Source organism: Triturus cristatus, chromosome 4_1 (assembly GCF_964204655.1).
Source record: "Triturus cristatus chromosome 4_1, aTriCri1.1, whole genome shotgun sequence".
NCBI lineage: Eukaryota > Metazoa > Chordata > Amphibia > Caudata > Salamandridae > Triturus > Triturus cristatus.
Window position 1 is genome coordinate 491,140,287 of NC_140585.1, and position 20,553 is coordinate 491,160,839.

The 20,553-nt window shown below is 40.6% G+C and overlaps 1 protein-coding gene across 1 annotated transcript in view; it reads left to right on the forward strand.

The window, feature by feature from the left end:
• The window catches only part of SLCO1C1 (solute carrier organic anion transporter family member 1C1), a 536,144-nt gene that overhangs the window by 93,495 nt on the left and 422,096 nt on the right, over nucleotides 1-20,553 (forward strand). Inside the window, exon 3 of the mRNA XM_085652717.1 lies at nucleotides 1,973-2,114. Coding sequence (XP_085508843.1) covers nucleotides 1,973-2,114 — 142 coding nt within the window. The remainder of the gene's footprint in view (nucleotides 1-1,972; nucleotides 2,115-20,553) is intronic.

Genomic DNA, 20,553 nt, shown 5'->3' on the forward strand with positions numbered 1-20,553 from the left:
AGAAATTGGCAGGACTCTGGATTAGGTGTAGTGAGTCCGTTATTTATTCGGGAGAGGATAATTACTTGGGAAGAAGTTCAGACCAGGTGCCACGTTTGGAATAAGCTACCGTTTTTTGAATACTTGCAAATAGTTCATTTTTTAAATAAATACAAGTTAATATTAAGTTGGTCCCCTTCTAAGGCAACTACCGCATTATACTCCGTAAATAGGAGTGGGGTAGGAAACTGGTACCGCCTTTTACGAGCCCAAAATGAATCCCCATGGGTAGAAAAGTTTTTGTAGAATGTAGCCTTAGAAACCCAATGCTCTTTTTCCAGTCAAGAATGGAGAACTATATCTACTACGGGAAATAGGGCCCTGAGAGCTGGTAACTTTTAAAATAATGGCCTTTCTTTCTCATTGGATGGCCTATTACCCTCTAAAGGCTCTAAACAGAATGTATCCCGAGGTTTTAAATAGGTGTTTTCGTTGTCTCGCCCTATCTGAAGGGGGATGGAGGCACATATTCCTTACCTGTCCAAAACTGGGGTTGTTATGGGAATTTATTTTGGGGCACTTCAGTCGAGCAATCCAGAAACCTTATGTTCCAATTGCGGAAGCTGCCCTGTTTGGTATAACAAGTCAGAGGGTTCCGCTGTCTAAATCCGAGGGGTATTTTTTAGCTATTTCAATGTTGGTGGCTCATTCTTTAATGTTATAAAACTGGAGATTGTTGGAAGTACCGTTGTATGAAAAATGGCTTAATAAGATGAGGCATACTAAAAAGTTTGAAGAAGCTTATGCTAAACGAGTGGGGGCAATCAACATTTTTTCTCAGACTTGGAAATATCTCGCTAACTGTGAAACTTGAGTTTTTTGTTCTTTTTTTTTTGTTGCATGGATGACATAAGCAAATTTGCTTGGTTAAAGATCACAATTTAGCTGTATAAACTTCTTGCACTTTGCTTAACAGGCTGAATAACGAGATATACCAGACGATGATTTCTTTTGAATTGTATTTAAGGGATTACATTTTTCGCTCTAATTTTTACCTTATTTTTAATATGTTACAATGTATTGTTTCTCCGGTAAGCTCTGCTCAATAAAAATTTACCCTAAAACATTGCCTATTATCAAATCTTAAAGAGAATACAAATTGGCGCTATTATAAATGTCTACAAAATGCCATGGCCCAAAGCCAGTGACAAACCTTGCAATCCCTAGAATATCAATAGCATGAAGGGGACGTGATCAGAAACAACTGATGGAAACAAATTAATGTATGTTAAGCTGTGAAACACACTTGTATTTAGTCTAGTTAGTTCCTTTTTAAGTCTTGCTAAACCCACAGAGAGCTAAAACTAAAGCTGTTTGTTTAGCGAAACCTAAAAATGCCTAGACTGACTACATACAAGTGTGTTTCACAGCTTAACATACATACATTCGTTTCCACTTGACTTGCTTCTGATCAGGATTTCATATTGCCCAGATGTTTTTTAAACAACAAAAATAATAATTTGTGCTTTCATTGCATACACATCTCTAAAGTCATAATTCCTCATCCGATATGGTGTTTGTGCATGTATTATTGTTGTACAAATTTAAAATGAGTTTGGCATTCTATTAAGAAACCATAATATTGGCATGTCACCTAAGATGGGGTTTTTGCATTGAACTTGATAACTAAGGCCCTGATTTAGAGCTGGTATATGGGCATCCCTTCAGAAACGTAATGGAGACTCCATCTGCCTTATTACAAGTGCATCATATCTCAATGTGATGAAGTACTGCTCGGCAAAACTCTAAATCAGGTCCTATGTATTAAAAGAAATAATCTTTCTACCACATATTTAAGACTCTATGTTCATCTAGCGACATTCTATTTTGAGACAAATACTTGCTGATTTGTTAATTTTCAAAGATCCTTGATGTTTTATTACAGTGTAATTTAGTATGTATGTATTCATGTATTCATTTATTGCTTCCCCAGGTGTTCTTAATAGCACTCTCCTTCTCTTACTTTGCCAAAGCCCTTTCCGGAAGTTATATGAAAAGTTCTATCACCCAAATTGAAAGAAGATTTGACCTTCCCTCTTCTGTAGTTGGCATCGTTGATGGAAGCTTTGAAATAGGTAATAACTTTGTGGAATTTCTTGTTTTCTTCCTGGGCTATAGGGGTGTAATGTGCTGGACTCTTGACCTTTACCCAGCTTCTCTGTAACTACACCTGCTAGTTAGGTTTTCATTACTACCCAGTAGACCACTAGACCATATGACTACCATAGAAGTATAAATCAGTAAACAAGGAATGATCTATTAATTTTTGCTCTATTGTTTCACAAAATTGTTTTTCCTCAAAACGTTATATGGCATCGCCCCAATATGATCCAAGTAAACAACAACAACTTCAGTCCTTCTCATGTAAAATCATACAACTTTTGCAACACAAAACAAATAAATTGTGTCAGTAACATTGCTTATTTGAAAATTGAGCTAAGCCTTCCCCTGCCAATGAAGAGTCATATGCTTCAAAAGCACACAGCCACCTACAAAACTGTTTTTTTGGTAGTAGAAGGGACGATGTGCTCCAGTCTGAAAATCAATGAGCCTTGCCTAAACACCACAATAGGTATTAATTAGGTGGTCTAATTAAGCTCCCCACGTCTTATAATCTGCAAAAAAACATCACAGTGAGTAAGGTAAATGCCTCCGAAAGGACCATGTATCTAACCTGGAACCAAGAAGGGACAAGGAACAATGCCCATTTTTTCCTTTCGCCTACACAGAAACCAGAAGCTGGCCAACATTGTCCGGGGTGGGCGACAGCTGAACTTTGTGCATTCCCTCAAGGTAGCCACATACAAAGGGAGCTTTGTTGTGACTGAATGGCCATACACATCCTGATGGGCGATCCTTTGCAGGATGGGTGGGAGGAGCTGACACACCTGAATAGGCTCTGTCCTGTCCCCACAAAAAAGGCTGCATACCACCTTTAGTGATTCTGGAGCCAGAGCTGGGAGGGAGGACCTATGTGCACTTCAAAGCACCTCATTGAAGTCACCTATACTTCAAAGGTGCAACTGGGTATAAGTAATGTGTCTCTGACCCCATCAAATCAGGTAATCACAGACATCTCATCTATTTGCAACGGTACCTGGACTTTGTTTGCTGCAAGTCTTGCCCTGCCAAGTGATGCCAATTCAGTTTGGGGCCCTTGGAAGTGGGTATAACGTGATGCAACTGTTGAAAATCCATAAATCAACAACAATGCGCCAATCAGAACTGGTTTATCACCCTTGATGCACCGCAAATGTTGCAGGGACCATGTACCTCGCATCGCAGACTGTGTGGCACATCACCTTCTGTTCCCAACGCATTGCCTAATTCCTGTGGCTAGACAATGAAGTATCTCTGATTTGCTCAGCTCGACGATGACACATCACCTTTGATCCTGCGATTTGACTCCAATGTATCGACCCTTTGCTTCTTGCATCTTGACCCTGTCAACGACCATAAGCATAACCTTTAGCATAACTCTTTGATACATTTTTCACTACTGTGAAGACTTCCTCTCCCATTGGATAACATTGGGTTACTTTATTACATTTAAGACATGCTAATATTTGATTGGGAACAGGTTGAAATGTCCTTTTTGGTCTTAAAAGCATTGTAATTTAAAACCTTTTATAATTGTAAAATTGTATATAAAGTCAATATTCTGAAAATGCCACATTTAGAAAGTTGGCCTTTTCTTGATCTAACCCTTTGGCACCTTCAGCATGTGTCCTGGGTCACAACTGTGAATAGTTGGCAGTTTTGTATTTTTGTATTTTTCCCAAATAGTAAGAAAAAGGTTAACTAGCTGTTGGTAGGATAAGCCATTGTGACAGGATGGATAGGACATAGCCAACTTAAGCCCCATTTAGATTTCAAAGGGCTGCCTTCTGCAAACATGCAAAAAACCTAACATCACCCATTTGTCACCCTTGACCTCTTGTGGTCTGGGCAGTAGAAGTAAGGAAATTTCCGGAACCAAATGGAGGGAGAGCCTAGAAGTTTCTCCTACTTCAAAGTCTAGGACCACTTATAAATACTGGACCCTCAGACCAACTGCTCAGTTCACCTATGGAGGATCACCAGAAGGACTGATTTGTGAATCAGAGGACTGCCTTGCTGCTTGACGCCTGCATTATACCCTCAGGTGACTGCCCGGCTGCCTGAGGCCTGTCTTGTTGCTTGATCCCAGGACTATATGAGTGACTCAAAGAGATAGTTGGCTGGCCTCTTGTACTGAGCTACAGAAACACAACAAGTTAAAACAACCTTAAACCTGCATCTGGACCCTGCCTGAAGTGAATACTCTCCTCTAGGTGGTACCCTGCCAGTCTCCAATCCTTGAAAGTGATGCTAAAGGTGCCCAAAGATCCAACAACTGAAACCTGGGACTTAAACATTTTTCCACTAAAATGTGGCCTGAGAACTCACAGGAGACTGGGACCTAACTAATCGCTGGTCTACCCAATGTGCATCTCCGCTCATTCGACATCGCAGTTACTCCTGCTACATTCTTCTCTATAGGAGCAAATCCTGTTTAGTTGGTCCTCTCAGGAAGGGTATCTGGTCTTGTGGAACCCTCGTTGGCTACAGGCTGGAGCTGTGTCCCACTGGAGATTCTTATATATAACAAGGAGAAAGAAAGGTATCAAGGAAATAATACATCAAACATTAAAGAAGAGAGCACATTTAATTACCCCTTCATGAGTATCAAATATTCGTTTTGAGTGCATCTGACATCATTTTCAAAATATCACAACAACAGGCGCTTATTCAAAGAAAGACACAATGACATAAATCACACAACATCAATTCTGTACAAAACACACAAAATCTACTACACATAACAATTAACCTACATACAGATTTTTTACATCAGTGTCCCCTTCTAAATTGCAGGCGGACCACTGGGAGGTAGTCGAACACAGGGGGAAACACAGGACAAAGAGGGCAAAAGTGGCCCAAAATATTACAAGTGTTTCAATAACAATCAATGAAACACTAAGACTCTGGTGACTCCTCCATCCAATGTCTGTCGACGTGACCACGTTTCAGCCAGAATAAATTTGTGGCCTCTTCAGGACAAAGGTTGAACAATAAATGTATCTTTCTAATTTTTTTCTTGCGTGACTGCTCAAACAATGCACGACAAATTTCTGCCAGCCAGGAGGAACTTCGAGGCGTTGCGCGCGCTTATGCACAGGTGCTGTTCAATAGATTCGACCACCGGTTCTCCACAAAGTTTTGGATCGAGGTCGGGTCGATCTCCACATGCAGTCCTTGCTCCGACGTCAGCCACACACACTCAATGAGGTGTAACGACCGGGCGTTACGAGTCCTACCCGGAACTACAACTCTTGCAAGAGTTGTAGTTCCGGGTAGGACTCGTAACGCCCGGTCGTTACACCTCATTGAGTGTGTGTGGCTGACGTCGGAGCAAGGACTGCATGTGGAGATCGACCCGACCTCGATCCAAAACTTTGTGGAGAACCGGTGGTCGAATCTATTGAATAGCACCTGTGCATAAGCGCGCGCAACGCCTCGAAGTTCCTCCTGGCTGGCAGAAATTTGTCGTGCATTGTTTGAGCAGTCACGCAAGAAAAAAATTAGAAAGATACATTTATTGTTCAACCTTTGTCCTGAAGAGGCCACAAATTTATTCTGGCTGAAACGTGGTCACGTCGACAGACATTGGATGGAGGAGTCACCAGAGTCTTAGTGTTTCATTGATTGTTATTGAAACACTTGTAATATTTTGGGCCACTTTTGCCCTCTTTGTCCTGTGTTTCCCCCTGTGTTCGACTACCTCCCAGTGGTCCGCCTGCAATTTAGAAGGGGACACTGATGTAAAAAATCTGTATGTAGGTTAATTGTTATGTGTAGTAGATTTTGTGTGTTTTGTACAGAATTGATGTTGTGTGATTTATGTCATTGTGTCTTTCTTTGAATAAGCGCCTGTTGTTGTGATATTTTGAAAATGATGTCAGATGCACTCAAAACGAATATTTGATACTCATGAAGGGGTAATTAAATGTGCTCTCTTCTTTAATGTTTGATGTATTATTTCCTTGATACCTTTCTTTCTCCTTGTTATATATATTGTCCCTTATACCCAGGTATCATAGGGTGATTTGGGTATAGCCCTGTTGTTTATGCCCACTGGAGATTCTTGACATACAAAAAAGTGACAAAGTCCGAATGGAGACATCCTCACCACAACCTCATCCACTGGCACCCATGCCCTGCAGAACCTTACCTTCCTAGCAACGTTTTCTTTAATATTTCTGCTAAGTCTGAAGGTAAGATGAGACTGGGTCCAAAACTGTGCTCAATCATGGTTGACCATAATGTTTGAGTTTGCCCTGGTCTCGTGCTTCTAGATTGTCCTGGTTAGTGGTTTGATATTTCAGGTACTATTTTTACTATAAACCTCAACTCCACTTCTACTGATTCAAGTTATTTTGTTTTGGGGTCAAACAATTTATTAAAATTGTTTCATTTTTTCTAAATTAGAGTAGGATGCTTATTAATAAAATGATTTCTATTTTTCTAAATTAGTGTAGGATGTTTCTTGAGTTGTTTTTTAAAGATGTTATTACTGTGTGTATGGTAACCCTAGGCGTAGTTGGCATAGCAGGGCTACGCGGAGGTCCACGGAGTTGTGAATAAACTCCACGGAACTTTGCTCCGCCACCCGCCTCCAACCCCTATTAACAATTAATTCTACATTAATTAAAAAGCACTTAACTGTACTGCGATGTCCCCAGGCTGCCCTCTTCCTCTTCCTCCCCGTCTCTGGTGATCCTTGAGAAAACTGTGCATGCGCGGGCAGGCGCGCATGCGCAGTTTTTGCAAAGATTACCAGAGACAGCGAGGAAGAGGAGAAGGGCAGCCTGTGGATGCCACAGTACAGGTAAGTGCTTTTTAATTTACTTTTCATTGATGTAGAATTCATTATTAATAGGGGGGTGGAGGCGGGGGCTGGCCAACTCCACTCCGCTCCTGAGTGTGCGGAGATTTGTCTTGTCCACTTTCTCCGCAGAATGCGGAGTAGGCAAATCTCCATACACCCCGGCGGCGGAGCGGAGTTCTCCGCCTGCCCCAGTGTATGCTGCACAAATACTTAACACATTGCCTTCAAGTTAAGCCTGACTGCTTTTGTGCCAAGTCCCAGACTATTAGGCACAGGTTAATTTAGTGAAAAGCTATTTCCTACAGTGAACTATAAAATGCACCACAGATACATGTACTTAAACCTCTGGTAGCTTGGCACAAAAGCAGTCAGCCTTGACATAAAGGTAACATGTAAAGTATTTTTGCAACACTGAAATAATAATAAAGTGAAAACACAACACAAAAAAAATCCCAAATCAATTAAGATAAATACATTTTAATAAAATCACACAAAAATTACGAAAAATGCAATAAGGAGAACCAGAGTTATTCATTTTTAAAGTTTAGTCTAAAAATAGCACCAAGAAGCAAAAGGTGCCACTCACGGTAATCTGGTTGTGCAAGTGCAGGATGATTCGCGTGTCACATGCAGGGACCAGGATTGTACCAGCGAGGAACTTACCTTCTTATACAGTCCAGTTCCGCATGAAGTTCCCGGGCCTGAGCTTCACATTAGTGGGAGCCACGAGGAGATCATTGCTAGCGTGAAGAGCAGGTTGCTGTCAGATCTTTGCATTGGCAGAAGACTCAGGCAGTCATTCGCCATCATAAGGAACCCCAAATGTCTGAATGTTTTAGCTAGAGTTCAGTTCTTGCAGATTTAATGTAGGAGGAGGACACTCTGAAACCAGCTAAGAGTCTAGGACCTGTGGAGGCACCTCTTGTGGTTCAGGATGCACTCTGGTAGAGGACAGCAGCAGGGCTCAAGCAGGATCAGTTGGTGTTGGGCAGTTGCAGGAAAGGCCTCAGGAAGCTTGTGGTGTCTCTGTAGGAGCTCAGAATATTGACCCTTGGAGTCACTTCTGGTTTTCTTGGTTCAAGGCAAGCAAGTCCAGTCTTCCTTCTTCATACATCAGGACAGCCCTTGTTCTGAATCTTCCACAGGTCCAGGAGTGTCATGATGAGTGGTTTTGAGGATGCCACTTTTTATTCCTAGTGCCAGACTGTGTGTGAAGGTATTTCACTTTACCTTCCCCTTCAACTGGTTCTGGTCTGTTCTGTACCTTCCCCTGGGTCTGAATCTAAACTGTCTAGTGGGACAAAGGGCAGGCAGGTCTAGGTGTGGAGTGCTGAGTCAGGCAGCTTCAAAAGTCAGAAAGTGGATATGTTCAGCCAGTAAGATACTCTTTAAAGCTAAGTAAGGGTGTAATACCATATCCCAGGCCATCCTGCTCATGAGAGGAATATCCTCCCCATACTCATAGCCCTTTTGTCCCCATGCCTAGAAAGAATACACATCACACCACAGGAGAGCCACTAACATTCATGTGACCACGGACAATGGCAAAAAGGTACATTTGGGTTATGCAGAAAAATGCCAGAGTGGAATTTTTGGAACAGCAACCCAAAACATATCTTTACCAATAGAGAGGATTTCAAATGACATTTTAATGGGTGGAGAAGTATTTCTCCATCTGCTCCTAAACTGAAGTTATCACTTGGGCAAATGACTCCCTTGAAACCAGCTCATCTCATCATTAGCTGATACTACTAGCCCTGCAATAAATAAAGTGGAAAGAAATTGATTAGAACTGCTGTGGAATCAGTTACCAAGGCCTAAGGGCCACTTCGAGAGAAAAATATACCTCAAGGCCATAAGTGACGCTGCTCTTTTCCCACCTGGAAATACTTAAAACCCTAAATGAAACATTTTTACCCACACTTTTCTGCACACACAAAATAAAAGGGCACATTTAGTGCTACAATTGCAATAAAGATCTGTACCAAAATGCCTTCCTAGAGCATTTTCCAAGCTTCTTACCCAATAGTGACCCTTAGCTTAGAGGCCAGTCGCTATGGTGGCCATTCAGGTCACAGCAATGACTTTAAAAAAAGAAAAAAAAGGAAATGGTCCCCGAATGGAAAACATTTCACTGTTGCACAAAAAAGGTTAATAGAATTTTGCAGTTAAGTTGTCACAAAGAATTTCTGTACCTGAATCCTTCATTGCCACTCGGCTGGTTTTTATGCAGAAGGCATGCCTCAAATTACTTACTTTTTACGCAGCCTAGCCCCTAAACAACCCTGCATACCATACTGTCCGCCCTCCATTCGGAGCAATGATTTTTTGTGTGCACTAGGTGCAACTGGACCACGAAGGCTCCAGACACAAGAAAGTCTGCCACTAATGCGCCTATAGTTGGGTTAAGAACTGATAAGTATTCAGTGGTTTTTCTGAATGTTTTTTCAATGCAGAAACACAAAATGCATGTTGGTTGAGGATGAAACGCCAGACTTTATGTTTCTTACAAAAACCTGGCTTAATGAGTTCTCGAACCCAACAATAGCTAATGCCATCCGCAGAGGTTATAAAATCCTCCGGAAAGAACATGACAAGGGGAGAGTGGGAGGGGTATCCATTATATATAAGAGTAAATATAAGTGTGCACCAATCCCTATAGATGAAGTTGAGGGCGCCGAAGGTCTAGGCTTCTGCTGTTTGCTGTCTTCCCCTGGACAAACGGGCCAGTTTCTGGGATGCTTGAATAATGCATTAGCCTCATGGTCCCTGAAATATTCTCACTTTCTGGTGGTAGGAAACTTTAATATTCACATTGATAAACTGGCAGATCCTGAGGTATCCTCCATTTTAGATACGATGTCCTTACTTTTCCTAACATTATAACTGTAACGGCTGACACACACTCCCAATGGCCTGAACGGATCACTACTTGATCAATTTCAGTTGGTTAAAATTCAAGAATACCCAGCCTTGCTTGGAAGTAACATAAACTATAGCCAGAGCCTTTCACAAAATATTTGCGCAGTGCTCTAGAAGCAGACCCCCCTCGCTTTGTCTGGGGATCCAGAATCAGATGCAGAGCACACTAATGACCAGATACGCAACAATACCAATGACTTAGCACCCATCACCATCATACAATCCTTTCAAGCTAAACAATTGGCCCCATGGTTTAATGAAAACCTCTGGTCTTGCGAAAAACACTGTAAATGCCTCAAAAGAAAGTGGCAAAAAAATGATAAGTTGATGGACAAGGACACCTATAGAAAATCATTAAAGAAGTACTATCTCCAGGTACAACTAGAGAAAATGTTGTTTGAAAGGAAAATTGTACAATCCGGAAATAAATCCAAGGATATTTTTCAAATCGTAAAATCATTTCTTAATCCGGAGGCGATAACTAATCATCTACACACATCAGGCAAATGGTGTAATCAGTTGGCCGAGTATTTCCATGAGAAAATAACTACAAACCTAGCTAGCCTGCTAAACACCATCCAGCTATAGAATAGCAGCACTGTAGAGGTAAGCTCACACAGAATCAGGAAAACTCAAAAGACGTCCACGCTAACCACGCTCCCTCATTTCTCCATGGAGGAATCTTTGAGACCATTAAGCAACTCAAATCAGGGTCTCATGTGGATCCGTGCCCACCCAGCCTTCTGACCGAAGTAGCTCAGACCATTAACCCAGTAATTAACAGAGTCTTAAATGAATAACTAGAGTCCAGCATAATGCCCGTCAGATGGAAACATGCAAAAAAGTCTTCCCCGTACTTAAAAAGCCCAAGGCGGACCCCAAAGTGCAAACCAACTACAAGCCTATCTCACTTCTTCCAGCATTCTCAAAAATCTTGGAGAAGCATATTAACTCACACATCTCGAGTTACCTTTCGAACAATAACCTCTTCAACCCAGTCAGTCAGGTTTCAGAGCTAATTGTAGCACAGAAAAGCAATACTAGAAATAGATGAACATATTAAAGACACGCTTGACAAAGGGGCCAAGGTCGTCCTGATATTGCTGGACTTATCGACGGATTTCAATCTGAAGTGGCTAACCTCATTCCTAAATAACAGGAGTCAAGAAGTATGGATCCCTCAATATGCAGCCCCTGTTCGTGAACTAGTTGTAGGAGTGCACCAGAATTTGTCATGGAGTCCCACATTATTAACACATACCTTACTACCCTAGCTGGGCTGGCAGAGGCTCTGGGGGTGAAAGTAATATCATACGCAGACAATACTCAGCAGCTTTTTACCTGTGAAAAGGGAAAGTAATGTAATGGAAAAGCCAGTAAATCTTGTCTTTCCAATGTCTTCAACTGGTTATTGCTGTACCAGCTAAAATGCAACCCCGATAAAACTTTGATCTTGTTCATTGGTGATATCTCTCCTGAAATATGGAGGACTTGGTGGCCGCAAGATACTCCTCCCCAGGGGCACAACAGAATGTCGTAAAAAAAAAATGGAATTAAAATTGATAGTGCCCTGCCTTTTTAACTACACATCCAGACATTGGTAGGCTCCTGTTTTAGGATCCTACAATCTCTAAAGAAATGCTTCCCTTTTTTTACAATAGAGACTAGGAAAATGGTGGTCCAAGTCCTGATCACCTTGAGGCTTGATTATGGAAATGATCTCCACTTGGGCCTCCCAGACTACTTGCTCAGCAGTTTACAGGTAGTACAGAATGCGGCAGCTAGATTAATTCTCAACTTGGCTCCAAGAATGCATATGACTCCCCAGTTAAAGGCACTACACTGGCTGCCTATAAAAAGAGGATTTTTTTCAAGAATTTGGACCTGGCACATAAAGCTTTCCATGGGAAAGGAGCGGTCTATCTGAGGGGGAGGATATGTACGTATAGCTCCCTCAGACAACTGCCATCCTCCCATAGGTTTTTAGCCAGGATTCCTAAAATTCGCCATGCAAGAACAGGTGGAAGATTGTTCTCTTTCCTTGGCCCCGAAGAAATGGGATAAACTCCCTAGAGAACTCCATTCCATTTCAGAGCTTCCTGTTTTGAGGAAAAAAATAAAAACATGGCTTATCCAGCAAAATGAATAATGCAATCACCTATTTGGCAGACGGCAGGTTTTCTCACAAGGCCAGCACTGGGACATTCGTTGGAGTCTGTGCGTGCTATATAGTTCATTCATTCATTCATTGAGTCACCAACAAAATCAAATCAGGACCACAGGCAATAATCAATTATAATATACCAGCACCTCCTCCAATCAACTAGGTTATCCATCATCTACTTTCTCTCTTTTACCAGCACACCAGGTCTTACTTTTCACTATTAGTCCTGGCATCCTTGGAATGGTTTTCCCCATCTTTTTTGCCTCTACCTCCTGTGATTTTAACTCCATTTTTACTGGTTTAGGTACTCTGGGCACTTTACAACTGCTGATCTGTGCTAAAGTGCAGGTGCTGCCTGTGTAAATTGTGATTCTAATTGGTTATCCATGATTGGCATATTTGATTAACTGGTAAGTCCTTAGTAAACTGCACTATGTGTGCCCAGGGCCTGTAAATCATATGCTAATAAGGGGACTGCAGCACTTGTTGTGCCAACCACATGAGTAGCCTTGTAAATGTGTCTCAGGCCTGCTCTGCAGTGGCTGTGAGTGCAGTTTTCAACTGCCATGTTGACCTGGCAATTGTATCCACTTACAAGGTTATAACCTTCCCCTTTACTACATGTAAGGCATCCCTAAGTAGGCACAAGGTACCCCCATGGACAGGGTGTACTTTATGTGAAAGGTAGGACAGGTACTGGTGTGTTTGTACAGATCCTGACAGTGAAATACTGCCAATTTTGTTTTTCACTATTGAAAGGGCTAGCTCTCCTATACGCTATCGTTGTAGCTGCCTTGTAACGTAACAATTTCAATTGAGAGCAGATAGAGAGTTGGACTCTCGGAGCTCAGGATTTATTATATCTTTTAGTAAAGGTGGTTTTTAAATTGTGTGTTTGAAAATGTCACTTTTAGAAATTGTGCATTTTCTGGTTCAAGCATCCTGTGCCTCTGCCTGCCTCTGGAATCAGCGTCTAGTTTAGATTGACAGGTGCCTGTTTGTGCATTCATTCCAGACAGTCACACAACAGGATTTGGGGTGTGCCCTGTATATGCTGATGGGCATCACCAGGCTGAATGGCCATCCTGAGATGGTGGGAGGAGCTGTCACCTGCACATGAATAGGGCTATATCTGCTCTTCACAATGCTGTCTCAACCCCCTGTCATGTTGCTGGACCAGGGAGGACAGAACTGCTTTTACTAAGCAAGAGAGACTTTCTTTACAAAGACTTCAAAGACTAAAAGGTGTATAAGTATTGGACCTAAAACCCCAGATTGCAAGAACACTCCTAGATTAAGAGGACTATGCCAAGAAGAAGAGCAGCCAGGAGGAGCACTGGCCCTTTGCTGTGTGTTGCTCTCTGAGTTGGTCTGCAGTTGCTGCTTCTGTATGTGCGCAGTGGAAAGGGCTGGACATTTGCCTTGCTGTGGTATCCTGCTTATGAAGATTCTCCAAGGGTTTGAAGTAGAGTTTGCCTCTTATTAAGAAGGCTCAGGAACTCAAAGACTTCACTTGCAGCATCCCTGAACTCCACTGCTGGGAGTTCTGACCTGCCTTGTGGTGCCAATTCCAATTCAGGGCCCTTAGAGGTTGTTCCTGCTGCAAAGACCTGAAGAAACCATCAAAATCTTCTTGTGGCTGTTTACTTTGATGCAGCACCTCTGTGTGGAAGAAAATTCAGACGCACAGCCCTGTGTGTCCGAACAAATCGACTCAGCACCTGTCAGTGGCCCAAAGAATTACCGCTCACCAAGTTCAGTGCACCATGTCTCCGTAAGCCCAAGACTACCACACTGACTTCGAAGCAGGCCCTGCTGTGCAGCTAAAAGAAACAACACTTTGCTTGACGTGGCTTAAGAAATCAGCCAAGAGACTGTTTGCCGCTGCTGCATCTACCTCCAGCGCATTCTGGATTTCCAAGCATCGCACCTGTGCCGTAAGATTTTCCACGCATCACCTACGGATGAGAATTGCCTTGGAATTTGACGCATCGCTTCCCCTCACAGGTCGGATTCAAAGCAACACTTCTCCTGTGTGCAGCAGAACTAACGCATCACCTCCCGGCGGACTCAGAAACCGATGCATCCCTGTGCTTTGCGACATATCTCTTCTCTGCAGCTGTATTCCTGTGCATTTTGAAGCATTTGAGGTACTTGTTATAAAATCACCGCATCCATAGTTTTCAATGGACAGAATTGCTAGAAACCTTTTAAAAGTCATATTTTGAGTTGTGTATGTTGGATTTTTGTTGTTTTGGTCTTGTTTGGTTTAGATAAAGATACTGTATTTTTCTAAATAGGTGTAGAGTCTATTTGTAGTGTTTTCACTGTGTACTGTGTCAGTTATTTACAAAAACTTAACACCTTGCCTCCGAAATAGGCCTGACTGCTCGTTCCAAGCTACCAAGGGGGTGAGCAGGGGTTTTCTTGGGTGTGTAATCCCCTTGTCCTGACTAGAAAGAAAGGTCCCTACTTGGACAGGGTGTATACAAGTGTCAACTAGAGATCCACATTTATAACATTCACTGAAAAATATAAAATGGATTTCTGAATGCTGTAGAATTTTTTTATCAAGTCTTTCAGCTGTTTTCTGTAGTATGCCTTTGCCCCTATGTCTGCAACTGAACAGGGTTCACCTTAATAGAACTTTATTGCAGCCACCAACTGATACTTCACAGACATTTCGCTACCTTGCAAAATCTGGGCTTACTGACAGAATATTGAAGTCACTAATATCGTCCTACAAAATAATCGACACGAAAATATCGACCACAAAAATATCGAAATCTTATACTTGTCAAAACAATCATGTTTTTATATATAAAAAACATAAATAATAAACATCAAATATATTTAAAAGTAACAGTAATATAATGAAAATTACATGTATTTTATTTTATTAATATTATAAAATATAGAACTATTGTACTTATTCAAAACAATTCAACACCCATATATGTTAATATATACATTTAATTTTCATTTATATGATAATGTAATAATTTGTTTCATATAATATATATATACTATATATAGCCAATAAAGTAAACAATTTAGAAAATATGCCAATTTAATTACAAATAAAAATACACAATACAAACATTTACATTTACAAAAAATATATTACATATCACAAACATTACTAATCAAAAATATTATATTTTCAACTAGACAAAAACATTATAATATCAATGTAATTAATGAAAACTAAAGTATACAATTCCAAAAATAATACATATAGTATAGCCACTCCAACTTATAAAACAGTAAACAAAAAACGTATACTCAGGAAAAGTACAAATTACTGTTCCCAATGCAATAAATGCAACAGTGGGGAAAAGTGTTGAATTGCACAGGGGTAATATTTACTATTCCCACTATGCTCAGTGCAAGTAGGGAAAGTGTTGTATTACAGAGGGATAAAATTCACTATTTCCACTCCAATAAGTGCAATAGTGGGAAAGTGTTGCATTACAGAGGGGTGCAATTTACTATTCCTACTCCAGTCAATACAACAGGAGGGAAAGTGTTGGATTCATGAGGGGTAACATTTACTATTTCCGCTCCAGACATAACAGTAGGGAAAGTGTTGAATTGTTGAGGGGTAAAATTTACTATTCCCACTCCAGTCAATGCAACAGTAGGGAAAGTGTTGTATTGTGGAGGGATAACATTTATTATTCCCACTGCAGTCAGTGCAACAGTAGGGAAAGTGTTGGATTGCAGAGTGGTAAAGTTTACTATTCCCGCTCCATTCAGTGCAACAGTAGAATAAGTGTTGGATTGCGGAGGGATCACATTTATTATTCCCACTCCAATCAGTGCAACAGTAGGTGAAGTGTTGTACTGCAAAAGGGTAAAATTTACTAATACCAGTACACTCTATGCAACATTACAAACACAGTAGTTCACTTTAAAAAATAAACAAATAAAATAATTACATACTTTTTTAAATAAACACATTGCACATTTATTACAATCTTTAATACATATTATAAGTGAATACAAATATGATCATTATAATTAAAATACCAAACTATATTCCCATAATAATAACAATAAATAAAATATAAAAAATTGAAATAAAAAAGCACTACACAATTATCACATAACCTAATAAAAAACATTAGTTTAAATATTTCAATATTTAAAAAAAACATTTTTCTTAAGTAACTTTGTTATATCCTGAGTATTACATTTAATTGTAATCAGCCTAGGTCCTCCTAGCTGCTCAGCCAGAGTGAAAGATGGTAGCGGAATGTTGGTGTGACTGTGATGCGTGGAATGCCTGGGTGCCAGTGTGAATGAGTGGTGACAGTTGGAGATGGGCTGAGCAGCTATGCAGGCTGCTCCTGGTGGGGCTGGTGTAGGAGCTGGTACATGCCTGAACTAAGACTGATACTGTTTGGAACTGGAACCAATAAAGAAGACTTAGAAACTTACAACATGGCTACCAGTGTCTTCATGTACAGAGCACAACATAATTTTGGCGACGAGGATGTGATACGAACCCACGCGTGCATCACAAAGCTTCTTTCTGATTCACAAGACCATTTTGACTGTCATGGATCAAGATGTTCCAGGGTCTGCGTGCAATAGTTGCACATATGGACATTTCAAATTGCCAACAGACAGATTGGAGTGAGGCTTTAGAATTTTAACCACATCTTCACATTCAGTAAAGCAGTCTTCAAGTTGTGTATACTACTGTGTGTTTGTCCTGGATCAAGAAGGTGTGACAAACTGCTTGCGGTAGTTTTCACTGTTTGCCAGCTGTCAAGTTTATTTTTATTGGAGCAGTCAAGAGATGGTGTCTGTGGCCGTAGTTGTGGAGCTGCCATTCTGTTATGCACATGCGGTCTCTGTTTTTTTTTTTTTTCGTCGTGGGAGACAGAGCGCTGTCTACAGAACTTAGTTTCTGCATGTGGAGAGAATTTTCATCTTATTTTTATGACATAATTTTGTACTTCGCAGTCCCTCTGGACAAATGGCAGTTAAACCGCTCCTCAGCGGTTTAAAAATCATGGCCCGTGCTGTTCTCAACCCGCGCGCAGCCTTACCTTCACCCTCAGACGTGTGGGGTCTCTGTGGTTCTTTGGTGACGCTCCACCGTGATTCCTGTGTTCTGCAGCTCCTGAATGAACCTACATGCCTGGAGCCACCCAGCGTGACGCCGAAAACGTGCCGCCATCTTGGGGCTGGCACACTTTGCCTTTTTGCTCACTACCTTCGTATTGCCAACCACGTCTTCAGCGCAATCCTGCGCGTTACTTCTGGATTCATTACCAACCTCGTTTCCTTTGGATGTTGAAATATAGTCTCCTGGCAAAAAGCACGATGCAGCTTTTACAAGATGTACTTCAGGGATCGACGACGTAATGGCTGTCAAGTACGTGGGATCGAGTGACCTTTTCCAAGTCAGTCATCTGTTACTAGGACCTTGTTTGGACCGTTTTTAAGACACCGCACATCGCAAGGACCTTGGGTAATGTTTAGAGCAACTAGTTTTGGATCTCTTTGGTGAAGAGATGTTCACTGGCATATACTAATGAAATGATTCCACTTGTCATATTTTCAATTTTGATGTGTCCTGGGATTTTTATTTATTACACATTGTTAATATCGTCCGATATTGCTCTTGGTCTCACTGTTTAGACTTCTATAACTATGTATTCTGGTTTATTCCAACGTGGCAATTCTGTATTGTGTTCGAATCCTGCCATCCAAAGTGTTGTTACCGTTGTTACACATGGTGTGTTTGCTATACAAGTTTCAGGATGCGTGCACTGTATCTTAGTGTGCACAGTGTTCTACAACTCGGGTGAGAGATCGCTCACCGGCGTGGGGCACAGTTCACCAGTGTTCTACACTTAATCATATTGTATATCTATTATCTATGGTACAGTTTCATTAGTATTTCGTGATGCCACAGTTTTACGCTGTTTATGGTTGGGACGTCCTAGTCTCATGGTGGGTGGACATCACAGGTTATCTCTTACATGAGGGTGGTTCTGGTCTTGGTGGGTGGTTTCCCACTTCTTTGTGTTGTGTTGGAAAGCCGTCTTGCGCTGCACGTCTTGTCTGTTTGTATGTGTGTAAGTCGCTCTGCGCTTCATGTGTTGTCCTGTGTAAGTCGCCCTGCGCTTCAGATGTTGTTTTGTGTATGTCACCCCGCGCCTCACATGTTGTCCTGTGTAAGTCGCCCTGTGCTTCAGATGTTGTTGTGGGTAAGTCGCCCCGCGCCTCACGTGTTGTCCTGTGTAAGTCGCCCTGCGCTTCAGGTGTTGTTGTGTGTAAGTCGCCCTGCGCCTCACGTGTTGTCCTGTGGAAGTCGTCCTGCACTTCAGGTGTTGTTGTGTGTAAGTCGCCCTGCACGTCACATGTTGTTCTGTGTAAGTCGCCCCGTGCTTCAGATGTTGTCGTGTGTAAGTCGCCCTGCGCCTCACTGTGTGTACCCTCTATGTGGTCCATATTGTGGTACAGGTGTATCTGTAGTGTTGGTTCTCCCTTGTTGTCTGTTTCTGGCCTCGGGTGTTTGTCGTGGGGTGTGTGCACACTTCACTACTTTATTTTCAAATGTTCATGGGGAAGGATGGGGTTATTGCTAGTTTGTAATTTAAATTGCTTGACAATTTTTATTCCTTCCCAAAAGTACGCAGTGTTAGTCTGCTTCTCTGCGTTTTAACATAGTTTATGATTTGATCATTTATTTCACGTTTTGATATGACTTAATCTTCATGAGAGAGGATGGGGAATTTTGATGCATGTTTTTATATGTCGTATTTTGCCCATCTTTTCTTTATTTGCATTGTTCTCTCTTTTGTGATGTTTTACTTTTAGTTGCATCCTTGAATTACGAACATTACTGCTTCTTTTGTGTATAGTTCTCTGCTTTAGTATTGTAATCTTTATTTTCATTTTAAAAGGAAAGGGATAATGTTATATCCTGAGTATTACATTTAATTGTAATCAGCCTAGGTCCTCCTAGCTGCTCAACCAGAGTGAGAGATGGTAGCGGAATGTTGGTGTGACTGTAATGCGTGGAATGCCTGGGTGCCTGTGTGAATGAGTGGTGACAGTTGGAGATGGGCTGAGCAGCTAGGCAGGCTGCTCCTGGTGGGGCTGGTGTAGGAGCTGGTACATGGCTGAACTAAGACTGATACTGTTTGGAACTGGAACCAATAAAGAAGACTTAGAAACGTACAACATGGCTACCAGTGTCTTCATGTACAGAGCACAACAAACTTCCTACCTTATACGACCTGCACCACACACACCTAAAATATGTTTATTATATTATAATAGAAACAAATTTTACATAATTATTTATCAATTAAAATATTAATTATCAGATTATCAGTTAAATATTTTCTGTACACTAACATTAATTAAATACTATAATTAATGTCCAGCACACACTTTACCCATACAAAAACAACAAACAATACAAAATAAAATAAAAATTAGTACACAATTATATAGTTAACTACATAATAATAAATAATCCTTTATTCTTTATAATTAATTTACTTCCCACCCTATACCCCTAGAAAACCCACAACCCTCACCTAAAACTTAAATAAAAAAATGCATTCAATCATACCATTACCATACGTAATTATCAATGAAATTATTATTTTAATTAAAAATGAAATTTTAATGAACTATAATTGATTCACTCCCCCCCGCACTCCTACAAACCCCACAATCTGCTAAAGTACTAAAAATGACAAAAAATAATTAGATTAAATTTAAATGTACTAAAAATTCACAACCTATTTTAAAAAAGCATTAACAATAATTATACAAACAATTTATAACATATACAATTAAAATATATAGTAATATTCATAAAATTAATTAAAAGTAGATATTATTAGCAATATTTTTAACATCAATATTAACAACATATATATTTTTGTATTCAATATTCACACTTTCTATATTTCTAACATCGATATTACTTACCTTAAAATCGATATTCTTGTCAACAACATTCTTGCTGATGATATTTCTGTGTGACTATACTTCCAACTTGATATTTCTGTAGGTTGATATTACATTTTCAATATTTTTAGCCTGAATACCCAAAGTCTCCATTTCTTAAATAATTTTATGCAATATCATCTGACTTAATGCTGAAGAACTGTTTTGTCAAATCACCCATTGTTCTTTTGTCACCTACCTTTGATTCAAATTCCTACCTTTCAACCTCCTTCTGATTCAGAAATTTCCAACAATAACTGAATATTCTTGTATTTTACATCTTGAATTTCTTTGTTAGTACCTACCAATACTCATGACTAGACAAGTTTTGATCCTCTCACCCTAATTACGATGTATGACACCCTTTCAGTGTGGGAACCGACTGAACTTATGTCGGTGGTTCCGAACACCCTATTAGGATGCAACCGCACATGATGCAGTCGCAAACTGCCATTTCCCTATGGGAGCTTCCCTATGGGAAAATGGAGGCAGCACAAACTTCCATAGAGAAATGGGAGTTTCTGTAAACCCC